This window comes from Stegodyphus dumicola, chromosome 4, assembly GCF_044657685.1.
Source record: "Stegodyphus dumicola isolate Sdum_Otavi_A_Nest chromosome 4, ASM4465768v1".
Classification (NCBI taxonomy): domain Eukaryota; kingdom Metazoa; phylum Arthropoda; class Arachnida; order Araneae; family Eresidae; genus Stegodyphus; species Stegodyphus dumicola.
In genome coordinates, this window is record NC_140771.1 from 159338145 (window position 1) to 159354172 (window position 16028).

The 16028-nt window shown below is 30.6% G+C and overlaps 1 protein-coding gene across 6 annotated transcripts in view; it reads left to right on the forward strand.

The window, feature by feature from the left end:
* Window positions 1–16028, forward strand: part of LOC118188712 (galactose-1-phosphate uridylyltransferase-like) — a 138409-nt gene that overhangs the window by 33574 nt on the left and 88807 nt on the right. For all 6 annotated transcript variants that reach the window (XR_015040810.1, XM_085815675.1, XM_085815676.1 and 3 more), the window contains exon 4: window positions 2881–3059. Coding sequence is in view for 5 of the 6 variants with exons in the window: in XM_085815675.1 (XP_085671801.1) it covers window positions 2881–3059 (179 nt within the window). In the remaining variant the exon portion in view is untranslated. The remainder of the gene's footprint in view (window positions 1–2880; window positions 3060–16028) is intronic.

Sequence of the window (16028 nt, forward strand, 5' to 3'; positions counted from 1 at the left end):
AATGAAAAGGAAATGTGTTGAAAAAAGAAACTGAATACATGAAGAGAAAGAAAATTATTCTTCAAAGATATGTTCAGTTTTTATTATGTAAATTACCCAGTTGTTTATAATTTCAGTATTTACTATAGTTTTCCATTTCTATTTACCAGAATGCAAATCACTTAAACAGTTTTTAAACTGAGGTTTTTATAGTGTAAGACAGTGTGTTTCTGACCTCTGCTTGCTCGCTGCATTAGTTACTGCCGGTTCTGAAAATTTGTAATTATTCGTCTTCGCATTATCGCTGCCGACATTTGAATTTGTTATGATGATAGAATTACTGAGTCAGCTTAAATTAAAATTATATAGTCTTTGACTACAAATCCACATTTTGAGTTTGAATTTGACCACCAGGAGCTGTAACTGATGTTGTTATTATAAAAATGTGCCTAGAATTGCATTTACTTTAAGATAATGTTAAAAATTTTATATAATTCAAATTTTTTTTTGAAAAATATATAAAAATTATTTTTAAATACAAATTTTAAAACTAAATCATAAAAAATGGGTGCGTTTTATTTGAAATGAACCTAAATTTGAAAATGTGAAAGGAAGAATAAACTAAGTTTAATAAACAAATGCGATACTAACAAATATATACCAAATTCAATTAACATTCAGAAGCTAAAATTTGAGAGCTATTTTTTTAAAAACTACTTGTGCAATTTTTACAAAACTTGGCAGTTTGGCATAATTTGAGTCGTAGCAACGAAATATGGAAAAACATTGGCATGTCATTTCAGAAAAATTCCGGTTTTGGGTCAAAATACCCATATTCGAACAAAGCTATATATAAAGCTAATAGATAATCTAAGTCGTTAGGAGATAAAGCATGCAAAAACTAGTGAGGACATTAGTTTGCATACTGAGACAAATTTCTAACTGTTAGGAAAGATGCTTAAAGAGAAGGGAATCTATATAAATTAGCCAAAATGTCTGGGAAGGCTTCAAATTAAAAAGACGCACAAATATTTTTTTTTTAGTGTTATTACTACAAAACATTAATATTTTATAGCTTTAATGTGCAATTATCCTAATATTGTTTAAGAATCAATGTCATAAATTACATGTATTTTAAATTACATAATTTACATGTATTTTTTTTTATTTTTATTATTTTTTTAATTACATGTATTTTTATTATTTATTGTATTTGAAATTATAGCAAATTTTGAAATTTTATTAGATTATGATTTTAATAGGGCTTGAAAATAAATAAAATTTAATATTGGCCATGCAGAATCAGAATGACTAAGGTTATCTAACTACCTAATTTAATTATTAATAACTAACTGCATTTTAAAGTGAGTTATTTATTGCCTTTCATTAATCCTTATCGTGGTCGCAAGATAAAACACAAAAATGTAAAAAATTCATGTAAAATTATTCTTCGCATCTAGTGAGCTTTAAAATAATACAGAACAACTTATCACTTCTGGTGCTTTAATGGCTTATTGGAACCTTAAAGAGGGTTACAAACCCTGGAGCTCTACATGAAGCTACAACACCTATTTACTAAGCTTCTAAACTGAGCAAGTATGAAACAAAATGAGACATAAAAAAAATCGGCATAAAGTTAACTATTAGTAAAACCTAAATAAAATGTCACTTACCTTCTTTCAAATTTGTCTGACTGTTATAAGTGTAAAATATTTAATGCTACTTCATGTTTGATAATAATTCATCCTACCTATGGATCTATTTTATTTTTAGGATGTTATTACAAAAGTGAAGTTCAAGCATAGATAATACCTTTAATTTAATTTATTCAGTCCCCATTTATTCATAAGTCCTTAATTTTTTTTCATTAATGGTCTTTTAAAGTCCTTAAATGTACGTAATTTCTATGTGCAGATTATGTGCTTGAACCCTGTTCATGTGTAGTATAAATTTATGTAAATAAAATCCCAATATTAACTAATTTTACATTCTATAAGGACTTGAAAAGTAATTAAACTAGACTGAACAAAAATAACGGAAATTTTGTGGAAATTATAGCAAATTTTGGATTTATGGTAATAACTGAATAAGAGTGGAACTTTAGAAGGTTTAAATCATAACTCTAATCTGTTGATATAATCTACTTTTATATCACCATTTGACATTGATTACAGTAGAACACATTATTGCTCACATCAACTAAATGACAAAATACTATCCATTTATTGCCATTTGTAATGTAAGTATTTTGTTTTCAGTTGATGTGCTGTTTGGGCAACTTAGCATATATAAATAATCCCATTCCTGTTTCACTTTATGATCTAATTTTAGTTAAAATTGAGGAAGTAAAATTAATTGAAAGACTAATAATGCATAATAGAAATGTATAACTCATATTATGAAATCATAATTAGAAATAGAAAATATAACTAAGTATGTTAAGTGAAATCAGTTGCTTTCCAATCTTTGTAAATTATTATTATATAATATTTTTATATGTTTGAATTTATATTTTATTGAAATTTATTTATTTGCATTTGGCACTGTTATAAAGACTTCTCATTATAGCTACCATTTCATTACAATGGCTGGGACTAAATGGTTCCTAGCTGATCAGGGTATATTAAATTCATTTTATCTATAATTAATTATACCGTCCTTATTCTGTAGAATGCAAGGGGTGTCATAATAAGCATCAACAGTTTTTATAAAACAAGCAATCTGTAGAGATATTTTTAAACCTTTAGAAAAAAACTGTATGAATGAAGGCATTTAATCCAGTTTAGTAATGGAACTGTTGTATGATATTTTCTTGAAATGCATATAAAAATATTAAATATTTTTTTCACATTTTACTGAAACAGATTTGTTTCCATTCAACTGATGATGTAAAAATTTCAGGCAAGCCTCTTCATCCTTTATTTAGAGCTGAATCTGTAAAAGGGACTTGCCGTGTTATGTGTTTTCATCCAAAATCAAACATAACTCTCCCTTTGATGTCCTTGGATGAAATTCTCGAAATTATAAATGTGTGGGTGAAGGAAATGTTAAATCTTGGGGCCAAATACAAGTGGGTTCAGGTATGTGTTTTTAATAATGAGATAAAACTCTGATATTGTTACAATTTTTTAAAAATATTTATATAAGATAATAGTCATACTGTTAATATATTGTTATCATATTAGCGTTGTAAAAATAATGTAAAATGGCATTGTCTTATGTGTAATATTGTTATGATGTCAAATCAGACGGCATCTCTGTAATATTATAATAATAGTTTATTGTTAGATTTTGAAAGGTGTTTATATCTGTAATATTTTTCTGTAAATTTGTCTTCCTTATAAATAATGCTTGCTTTTGAATGATGCAGATTGAGTTAACATCAACAAAAACTTCTGAACAGCATTTAAAGTTTTTAAATAAAAACCTGAAGTATAAAGATGATTCTGCAGTTTTATTAAAGGTAGAACTGTATAAGATTGCAGTTCTTACTGGCTGTGTCGAATTAAAGTATTGGTGAATTTTCAGCCTTCTCTATTTAATTTTGAAATTTGTATGCTAATATTACTGCATTAAATAGAAAACCAGGAATTCTTATTCACAGAATATTTATTGTAAGCACTGAAATAAGTATAGTATTGCTCAAAGCCGTGCCAAGATATTTTTTTACCTGAGGCAAAAAGGTAAATGCGCGCCCTTATATATTTATATATGTAAGAAAATTAAAGACTATGTAAAAGATTAAATTAGCAACATAAATTTCTCTTCTCAGTTCTAAAAATAGTAACCTCTCTCTGCTCTGCATCATTTCTAGATTAATCCAGGTCATATGACTCTTACATAATTCTGGTGATGTAAATGGAACTAAACCTTGAACAGCCAATAATGATTTTATAGCAGTATTAATTATCCAGTCAAAATGCATTGAGAACCAAAACTAATCAGTCTGAATTAAGATTTCACCCTGAACGTGACACACTTGCTTTCTACACTTTGGTCTAGGTAGACTGCTGTCTGTCTGCTCCTTCTATCTTACTGCAAATTTATCTAAAATGTAGGTTTTTTGGAATAGGCACAATTAATGTGCCAACTTGTTTGTGGCCGCAACATATTTGCTAAAATAAAAAATGAAGATTTAATCTGCCAACTTCCTATTCATTATAGATCAGCATTTCTATGCCATCAAAATTTCTGCTCATCGTTACTTTTAAGTTTGTTTTTATTACACACACACACACATATATATATATCAAAATAACTATATTTGTATTAAACAAAAGTAACTGTATTAAATCAAAATATCATAATTCTTATAGCATAATTATGTCATAATTTTAATGTATTTTTTAATCATAGCTTTATAATTTCAGAAAAATAATATAGCCAATTATTTATAACTTTCAAATGACAGTATTAAAAAATTCCTTTTTGATAAATAATAAATAACATCAAAATGCACATTGCATTAATTTCCAGGTTTTCTTGAAATTCTTCCTATTGTTTTATTAATTTAAATTTTCCAAATCTTATTACCCCTAATAATAACTGACAAACTTAAAAATTTAATTAAAATAATTTTCGAATTCATATAGCTAATTTGGCTTCTCTTCTAATGATTCACCTGAGGCACGTGCCTCACCCTTATCCCGGCTCTGGTATTACTGTTCAACATAGTTTCCCTGTGTTTAGTTCAGTATACTTGACAATTGTATAGGTGCTCTATGAAATGAATTTTTTCTGACAGGTGCACAGCCATTCATACACCATTAACCAAACCTCATTGTCAAGTGAATCCAGAACCTTATTCCACTTAGAAGTGTACCTGGCTTTAATCTCCAGTAATAACACTCTGTGAAAATGCTTCACTATTAACCTACAGTCTGTTGCTTTAAAATAAACAATTCAAGATCATAACAACCCCTCTCATTTCATCTGTTAACATGAGTTGTCATCATCTTACAGAGGGAATTGAGAGATTTTAGCAAATTAGGGTTTTGATTTTTTTCTAGTCAGTTGTTGCTATGGTTCTAAGTCATAGTTTGAAGGCAAAGAAATGTCCCTGAAATATCTATTCTAAAGTAATGGATTATAGTACCAATGGAGGAGCTTTTAACAGGCATCAACATATCTTTCTTGTTGGGCTGTTGTGTACCCATCTTGTATACACTTTATGGAACTTCTTTAATAGTGATATCATCTTTTTGATTGTGATACAGTAGGCAACATTTATGATTGTGAAACAGTAGGCAACATTTGTGATTGTGATACAGTAGGCAACATTTAATGCAATTGCAGTTAATGTTGTCATTCAGATATTGTTAATGAATTACTGAAGTCCTTGTAGTGCCTGAGGGTTGCCAAATACTGGTAGTTTGATCCCAGTTCAGATCTAGGTGAATCGGCTGGGTGCATGATTGTTTTCCCATGTGTAATGTGAATATAAGCTGGTTTCTCTCAGAAAAATCATCCACAAAATCACTCGTCTTCTTAGGCAAATAGCCCTTGTGCACTTTATGATAATCAAATAACCTAACCTAACCTTCCCATTTATGTATGAAAACATGGAAAATATGTCATTTATTGTGATCAACAATACAGTTAATGTTATCAAAATACTACAGAATAAATTTTTTAAACTTGTAGTCAGTTAAGTTACCAAATAAAAAATAGAATTGCCAAATAAGGATGAAATTTCAGGTTCTCAAACTGTGGTACATCTACTACTAATGTTACATTACCAAATAAAAAATAGAATTGACAAATAAGGATGAAATTTCAGGTTCTCAAACTGTGGTACATCTATTACTAATGTTACATTACATTATTTTTGGTGGTAAAATTTTTATATAAAAGATATAAATGAATATTCAGAATGAATGTAAAATGGCACCCCTTTTGTTACATATATTTGTATATGAGGGTATATATGTTTTTAATTCTTATTTATGTGGTTCAAAATTTAGAAAGTTCAAGAAGCCCTGAAATAAAATATAAAAATTGCTGAATGATACAAACATGTTACCAAGCAATTTGATTTTGATTTAAGGCAATCATGTACAAAGGTTGGTTGCTTTGTTATTTGAGTATGACAAAGCATATGAAGGCTATTTGCCTAAAGGAAGGGATGCCTTCATAAAGAACTTTCTGAGAAAAGTTGGTTGTATTCATGTTACACACGAGGAAAACCATGAAAATGAACTATGCAGCCAGCCATCTGCCAGGGTTTAAACATGTAACAAACTACCAGTATTCAGCAATCTTTAATTGCCTGGGCACTGGTGAGTTCCTCATGTACACAAGAGCCTATTTTCCAAGTTTTAGGAAGGGCTGCTCGTTTAATTGTTCAATGAAGCAGAATTCTAGATAGGTTTGCTTTTTCACCCCCTATACTTTTCCTTTTTTTTAGCTCAATACTTGATGAATATTCTGTTACAAAATGCTCATTATTTTAGTCTGTTAATCATTTTTATCATGGAGTCTAGCAAAAGGCATAATAATCTGATTCTAAGGGATAAAGTTTTCTTGGTAAAATGCTATGGCCAACTTCCAGAATGAATCAACAGAATGCTGCTTTTAAATTAAGTATTTCTCAATCCCTCTTGTCCAAAGTTTTGAAGAATCAAGATATTATTTGCATATCAAGAGAAAATCAAAATGAAAACATGATGATGTAACAAGTGATGTGTAGTGGGAAAAATCACTGTGTTGAAAAAGTACTGAAGATTTGATTTGCAAATTTATGTGAAAAAGGTGTGCTAGTAGCAGTCCATTGATATGGTAGAAAGTTGACAAAATAATCTGTAAAAGTTAGAAAAGATAATTTTGTAGCAACAGATAGCTGATTTAAGTGACTAAAGAAAAAAGAAAACATTGTTTACAAATACATGCATGGTGTAGAAAAAAGATGCTGATTTACCTGTTGCAGTAACATGGTTGTCAAATTAATAGTCTAAATTTTTGACAAATACTGTACTCAAAACATTTATAATGCTGATAAAACAGGTCTGTATTATTGTGCATTACCTCTACATAGTATTTATTTAAAACTAAAGTTGAAATGGATGCAAACTATCAAAAGATTATGTGATTATGTTTTTATGTTATGTCAGTCAAAAGTCGTTAATCCGGACTCGTCGGGACTTCGGCGAGTCTGGATTAACGACTTTTGAATAAAGACTCGTCGAGACTTCGGCGATTCCGGATTATCGATTTTTCCGGATTATAGATCATCAGTTTAAATCTGGTAAGATCGCATGCAGAAATTATAAAATTAAAAATATGAAACCGTAATTTATGAAATAAAGAACAATTATGATCTAAAGGTTATCAAAGCTTATTATTTATTTGTTTACTTTATTAAACATTTCTTTTAATGTAAGTTGTTTAAGTTTCTTCGTTTTTTATGTGATAATACATTCTCTTTAATTCTATAAACAGGCATTTCTTGTTCAGTTACAAAGATCCGCTGTTCAAGTCCTATAATTGCTGTTTTGAGAATACGGACTAATTTCTCAATCGAAATTTTTTCGTTTTCAATAACCTGTGTTACTTTCCTCGCTATCGGAAGTGAATTATAATGACAAGGAATTTGATTTAAATCATATCAAAGACGGAGTACATCGATATGAAATACTACATTTAGTAAAGAATTATAAGCCAAATAAAATAAAAACATCTGCCCTGAAGATAAGGATAGTGCTGAGGGATCAGCTTCCAATTCATTGCACGCCGCGGTGTTAAAGATAAACGTTAAAAGTTTAGATAAACAAAGGATATGCCTTTATCCATTTTTTGCAGCAATTCCACTTTCTGTTTAATGGACTTCAAAACATACTTTCGCTTTACATTAGTAAATATTTACATTAGTAAATATATACCAGAAATTCTATTTGACATAATCGAAAGTTCAAGCTTACTTTTATAAAATTGCTATAACAGTCTGCAAAAAATAATAAGCCGAATCCAATTCGAAGATTAAGGAACAACGCAATCTGCAACATTAACTGAATTAGATAATTTTAGCTTAGCTTATACTGTCCGTTATACATTAAACGCGCATTCATAAACGTATTTTGCGCACGCGCACAAGCGTATTCGCAGCCGTAAAGATTAACGCGACGCATGTGCAGAAAGTTTGTAGCTTTGAGGTCCAGATTATAGATCATTCCGGATTATGGGTGTCCGAATTAACGACTTTTGAATGTATATATTATAAAAGTGATTGGAAAACGAAAAGTCTTTGGTGCTTCAAAGGAGTGAAGTGTTTACCAGTGGATTATAATTCAAAGGGATAGATGACATCAGTAATTTTTAATGAATGGCTTTTGAAATGGGATAATGAACTAAAGAGTAATATCTTTCTTTGACAAGTAACTGCACGGTGCATAATGCAATTGGTTGCCCTTAAACATACTGAAGTTGTATATTTTCCAGGAACTACTACAGCCATAATTCAGATGAAGAGATTAGAGTAATATAGAAGTATTAGAGTCCTGTGTGATACAAATATAAGTGATTTAACAAGGAAAACTAGTCTTCTTGATGCTTTGTTGAGTATATCTTCAAACCACATCTCAGAAAAGACAATAAAGAACTGTTTTAAGTATGCTAGTCTTTTAATAGGTGATGATGGAGGAAGTTAAAGAACTAAAACACATGCCCCATTCGCATGAACTGTGTAGAATTTAAAGCTTGGGTGGATACTAATGAAAAAATTTTAACTCCTGCATCAATGACTGAAGAAGGTATTTTTCAGTTGCTTTCTGAAATAAATCTAAGCACATCATCCAAGCTTTCTGAAGGCATTGATAATATGAAATCTGTGATTTTCTTCAAATGCTGAGATAAGGGATGCACTTCAAGTATTAAGGTTAGGGACAATATAGAAATATTAGCATCAATCAAATAATTTTCAGGAACATTATGAGCATAAACAATCCATAAATGAACTTTTGCATGACTGTCATACAATCAAAAATTAATGACTTTTTCTCTTGAATGAAAATGCTCTTAAAGCAAGTATTTATATATTTCTAGTTATATTTATATTAAATATATTAAATTCCATTGATATTTTGAAAGGTATTTTTCTAATTACTTAGTGTTATCCAAATAGACATGGACAAACATGATCACATCAAGCAGTGCACACTGTATGCCAATTTTTCCATATAATTTTCTCTAATGTAGTAAGGTTGTCTTTTGTCACTCCTGTATCCAGGCGAGGAGAACCCTCTACACAGCTAGTCATTTCAATCTATTCATATGAAGGTTCCTATTTATATTTCTGGCCTTGGCAACGGTAAGTGTTGCTGGGTGACCGTAGATGATTCCAATGGAAAGTTTGATATTTTTAACAATAACTTCTTCAGAACGTTTTGCCATTTTAGTGTGATTTTTGTTGTTTACAGTAAATTGAAAAATTCATCTCGGGCAAAAAATGGAATTAACTTGCGAGCATTTTCGTGCGATTATTTTTCATAACTTTCCACATGGATTATCAAGACAAGAGTGCTTCAATGAACTTAATTCTTTATACAGCGATAAAGCACAGCACTGTAGAAAACTATTATAATGAATTCAGTCATGGTCAGCATTTGTTCCAGGACAAATTCTGCAAAGATCATCCAAAATTGTGAGCTGTCACACGTCGGCTGAAACAAAGAAATTTTTGACAAGCCTAAAACATCGAATTGATGGGTCATCTGATGTAATAGCCCTAATTTGACACCCAGTGACTTTTTTATTACTGCATTTCAAAAATAAATTACGTGGTCAGCAATTTGTGATATCTGAAGAAGCGGTTGATGCATTCAAAATGCATGTTTTGGAGTTATCTCAATTGGAGTGGAAAAAGTGCCTTGAAAATTTGTTAAATTTGTTCAAATGCATGCAAAAGTGTATTGATCTTCATGGAGAATATTTTGAAAAATATTAAAACCAGTTTTGATCAAAAAAATTTGTTTTTTCATTATTAGGCCAGAAATATAAATAGCAACCCTCGTATACTTATGAATGATTAATACACTTGTCATAGTACTGAATTCTCATCTGATAATGAATGTATATAGGTTTCGGTAATTTAAACACCTATATAGTTAGGTATATTTTAATATATGTCTTATAGCAAACAAACTTATTGCGGGAATCTATAATAAAAGAAAAAGATGCTACAAAGTCAGTTAAATGAGGGGGTGTGTGCTAAACTGTAAAAATATCAAGAACAGGAGTATAACAAGAATGCCTCTGTTATTGTATTCATGTTTATAACAAGAATGCCTCTGTTATTGTATTCCTGTTTTTAATATTTTTGCATAATATTAATACATTTTTTAGATTATTCATTTTAGCATTATGTGCGTTCACACAAGCGTGTGATAAAACACGTAAATAACACATAAATATAACACTTAAATGTATGTACAGTCAATTGAATATGCATTTCAGTTATATATGTTATTTTGACTTATGTTTCTAGCTGACAGAAACTTCAGATCAAGTCTTATGAATTTTATTGCAGGGAAGAAAGCATAATTGCATTTGTTGTTGGCATATGCTTTTTATGCTTTATAGGTGAGAGTATGATTTTATCCAGTTCCAATTTGCGGTTTTGAAGGAGAATCCTGCAGGGAGTATGTCTGAGTGTCTTCCACCCCTCTTCTCTTACCAGCAAAACATTAGAGCAGATTTTTGAGTCGCCATGTATTTTTTAAGTGCTGTGTGCAGCAAAAACAGTATATGCTTACAAACATTGAGGTCTCTTCCGAGATTCAAACCCATACCCAACCACACAGCAGCTAGCAATTTTAACCACTGTACTGATCAGAGCAGCACAATTATATATGTGCTCATTTACAGAATTAAAACTATACAGTTGAACAGGAGCTTGTATCATATTTTGTATTTTCTTAGCTATGTGTATCCATGCAAATTCATGAACTAAGAAAGTTTCAGAACAAAATAGATTATGTATTAGCTAGAAGAACCATGAACACTATTTTTAAATGGTTATGTTTATAATTTAACAAGAGAAATAAAATGGTTTTTTTTGGGGGGGGCTGTAGGTTGCTGATGTTCACAATTGTTGAGTGTTTTTTGGAGGGAGGGGTTACCTCTGAATGCATATCGTAGTTATATGCTAGCTAACATTTTACTTGTTATGTCTGAAATCCAATATTTGTGTGTAGAGGATTTTTCTGGGTACCTCATGAAATGATCAGATTGTTACTACAAAGCATTATTATTCTATACTAGGCATTTTCAAGTCTATTAAGACTTTGTCATTCCTCATGGTTTTCAACTAGGCAGATATCCATGTTCACAAGTGGAATTAGTTTCTGCTGCAGCTGAGGGCAGATGTTCCCCCTTGCTCCACCCTAACTATGTCACTGGTATCAAATTATAACAAAGGAATTCTTGCAAAGACTTATTACACGTTTAAAACCTATACCATATTAATCTGACTTGCTATACCACATTCATCTGAAAAGATTTGTAACATCAATCATAAGCATATATGTAATTGCAGCAAAATCAACGTAAATATATTCTTGTTGATGTTTATTAAATATAGTAATTTTATATGTTAGTAAATATAAAAATAATATCAATTTGTTAAACTTAACAGTAAACTGTTTGCCCAACATGGGGGTTGCACTATTTACACATTGTGCATATGGCAGAATTGCTTTCCGCGAAGTAAGCTTTCTGTGTGTGTGGGGGGGGGGAAGAGTTAGCATAGTTTAAATTAAGAAAATGTGTATAATTTATAATAACTTAAATATTATTGTAATTAAAAAGAAAACACGAAACAAATGTTAACTGAAAGGATTTCTATTACTAGTTAATAGATACATGATATAATTTTTTGTTTAAAATTACCGCTAATTTTTGTTTGGCAAAATGTGTAACACTACTTATTAAATGTTTGGAGATAAGCAGTGCAGAGCTTTTCAATATCTCATAAAATGTCCTATTTTTTCTTCATTTAGGTCAATCTCTATTTCAGAATCAGGCAAGTCATATGCCCTTTTTGACCATTTGCTTAACTTATGTATTAAAAGCTGTTTAGCTTCTTCACTATTGCTGTTTTCACCATTAGTTGATAGTATAAGATCACCCAATTTTTCATTTGTCATTTTGTGATTATCATTCTTGATTAATTCTTTGCTTTCTCCTTCTTCCATACTTGAACATCCTTCACTGCCTATGCATTTGCAGTTTGTATGATTTCTTTGGCTTCAATTTTAATTGATGGAAATTCTTTAAAATTGTTGACCACTTCTGATGCTAACAAGCATTCACTGTTGATGAATTCACTTGTTCTTATGCGAGTTTAATCATTTCTATGCAGGGTCTTGTGTTGAATTGGTTCCAAAATGTCATTACTGTGTTGCACTTTAAATGTGCCTGACATAATAGGTTTTGAATGTCTTTATGATTCCTTGACTCTTGGATTAAGGAAGTGGTGTTCAGTGGAAGGAATAAAACCCGTATAGTTTGGATGCAATATTGTGGGTGTTTCAGCACTGTGTCCTGGAGTATTGTGAGGAATTAGAACTTTAAAGTGCAGGTTTTGCTCTTCTCATAATGTTTGGCTTGTTTAATGAGTGAATTTTTTAACCAATCATTAAAAAGGGCTTTTGTTACCTAAGCTTCTCTATTCCACTTCCACATAACCGGCAACTCCATTTGAAGTTGTCCGATGTATTTCCACAAAAAAGGAAAGTGAATCTATCTTTAAAAGCTTTAAAACCTGGGGCAAGCTTTTCTTTGTTTGTGATGCAGGTGTGGAAAAATCCCACAAATGATTTCTGTTTCGCCGTTGTATTTCTGTGCGCTTCGCTTCTGAGAAAGAATGTTAGATTTTCAGTTTGCGACGTAGTTAGTAGTGAACCATCGATGCAATCAAGGTTGCTTTGTAAATAAAATGATTATTTTTGTAGATTGCTGAAGTATTGGCTTCAATTAGAATTAACCATCTTTTCACGATATTGTGCATCGGTGCCTGGAAACTTTGGGCAATTTAGAAATTTGTGTTTTTTTTTTTTATTTTGGATTGCATTTTATGCGAAGACAGCCGAGGTAAGCCTGTATTTTCTATTTTGATATAATATGGAAGATCTTATTGCTAAACTGAAATCAAAACGAAAGGTATTGAGGACCGCAGTGTCCAAGATATTAAAGAAAATTGAAAACGAACTGAGTAAAGATGATAGTAGTATAAATGTATTAGAAGAAATTTTAGACCAGTTAAATGAAAAATCAAAATCCTTCAGCAATTTAGACACTCAAATAAAATGAGAATTAAAAGTCGAAGCGGACGAATTTGAACTTGAAATCTCATCCGTTTTGGAATATGAAGAGAAAATTCAAGTGTGGCAGTTTAGAGGAAAGAAAGAATTGAATAAGCTCAAAAATTCGGACAATGCAAGTAGGGACATTTCTAATGAAACTGTAACAGAATTCCAAAATGAAAGTAATAAATTCACTCGTTTTCCAAAATTAACCATCTCTAAATTTTATGGTGATCTTTCGGATTGGTTAGAATTTATAGGTCAGTTTGAAAATGCGATTGATAAAAATCCGAATTTATCAAAAATAGAAAAATTAATTTACTTGAAAAGCTTTCTTGGTGGCTCAGCCGCCAAAGCTATTTCTGGTTTCGCTCTCATCGAAAATAATTACGAAGCTGCTCTTGAACTGTTACATTCCAGATTTGGTGAAATGAACATCTTAATTAATTCGCATTTAGGACAACTCTTAAGTACTTTACCTGTTAGAAATCTTAATGATATAAACAGATTAAGAAAACTTCTCGATCTCGCAGAACAGATAAGAAATCTTGAAGCATTAAAAATAGACTCTGATACCTATGGAAATCTATTAACGCCTTTAGTTTTGAAATTACTTCCTAATGAATTCGTTCTTGATTATAGCCGAAAAATTAAAGACGAAAATTGGGATTTAAAAGGTCTGTTAGCCTTTTTGAGGAACGAAGTATTCAGTAGAGAACGCACGGCTTCTGTTAATTATAACTCTAGAGAGAAATATTCGCGATTGGAAAAGCAACTGCCCTTCAAATCTATCATTCTCCAGCCATAACAAGCAAGCAGTCTACAGTTGAGTTATTAGCTGCGTCAGCCGAATCACAGCATCTGTTCTGCAGGAACGCAAATCATAAATCTACAGATTGTGAAATTTTAAGTGTGGAAAAGAAAAAAGAGATTTTGAAACGGCAAGCCTGGTGTTTTTTATGCCTGGGTCGATTTCATCGAATCAAAAACTGTAAACAAAAATTAAACTGTGCCTTCTGCTTTAATAAACACTCGAAAGCCATTTGTTATTCATTCCATCAGAAAAAAGATAATGAAAACCCTGAAAAGAAAACATCGGATTCGAGCGTTATTTCCGCTGTTTCGTCATATAATTCCGATGAAAATAGATCTAACAAAATATTATTACAAACGACTTCTGCATTGGTTCGAAATAATGATAAATCTGAAAATGTCAGAATTCTTTTTGATAATGGCTCAATGAGATTTTTCATAACTAAAGATGTATCTAGTAAAATGGAGCTTCCGATTGTTAGAAAAGAATCATTTTCTGTTTATTCTTTTGGAGATAAAACTGTGTTAGAAAAAAACCTTTAATGTTGTTAGAGCAAAACTAGAAAACGTTAGCGATCCTGATCTTAATATATATATTGAGCTTCTTGAAACCGAAAGTATATCCAATACCGTTATCTCCCCTCCTGATTTGAACTTTGCTAAGAAAAGTAAAATTTAACAAAACTTACAATTAGCAGACTATTGTAGAAAAAGTGACAAAATTGATATTCTCATAGGGGTAGATTTCTACTATTCTATAATTACTGGTAAAATTGAAAGAATTTCAGAAAATGTAGTAGTCATAAAATCTTTATTTGGGTGGTGTTTGCAGGGTAAAGTAAATAATGATCATAGTGAATTATTAACTATGAAAGTAATAGTAAATAAAAACTTGATATCAGATCAGTTACAACAGTTTTGGAAGCTAAAAAACTTAGGTTTGGAAAGTGATACTCAAAACGACAAAACTGTTGATTTAGAAATTATGAAATCTTTCGAATCTGATATCAAGTATAAGAACGGCAGATACCAAGTAAAATTACCTTGGAAACCGAATTCAAAACATTTAATGGAATATAATAGGGATATAGCACTTGAAAGATTTAAGAAATTGAGTAACAAATTTAAAATTGATAACTCTTTGTTTGTTCAATACACAGAGGTTTTAAAGGATTACGAGTTAAAACATATTATTGAACCAGTTCAGGAAGACAATCAAAATGATAAAACCCAGTAAAAATCCTTTCCTTATTTCAATATAATGAATATTGAATCTTGTAGGAAGAATAAAGCTAATTTTTCAGAATAAACAAAATACCTTTATTTAAATTTTAAAACAGAACCAAAAAAAATAAATACTGCAGTTCTAAACTATCAAAATTTTAAACTCTTAATTACTGCAGTTAAAACTCTTACAACTATTCAAAAATACTAAAACATTAAAACTCTCTAAACAAAAATATATATAAAAATCTTTCCAATCCTCTTCTTGTTGCCACACCGTAAAATGCAAGTTCTTGTCCTATTATTTATATTTCACGTTCTCTTAAAGTCACGATCTTCACAAGTCATGATCTTTACAAACCCTATTTTATTTACCTCATAGAGCAGTCATCAGAAATAATAGAGCAACAAGCAGACTAAGAATAGTTTATGATGCTTCAGCCCATAAACCAAAAACCCTCTCTCTAAATGACTGTTTATATACTGGTCCAAACCTATATCCTGATATTTTTGATTTATTGATAAAATTTAGACAAAATTCAATAGCCTTTACAGCAGACATTACACAAGCATTCTTACAGATATAGTTAAATGAAGAAGACAGGGATGTTACACGATTCTTTTGGAAAGATGATCCTGATGATAACAATGAAAGTTTGAAAACCTTTAGATTTACAAGAGTTTTGTTTGGAGTAAAATCTAGTCCCTTTCTCCTAG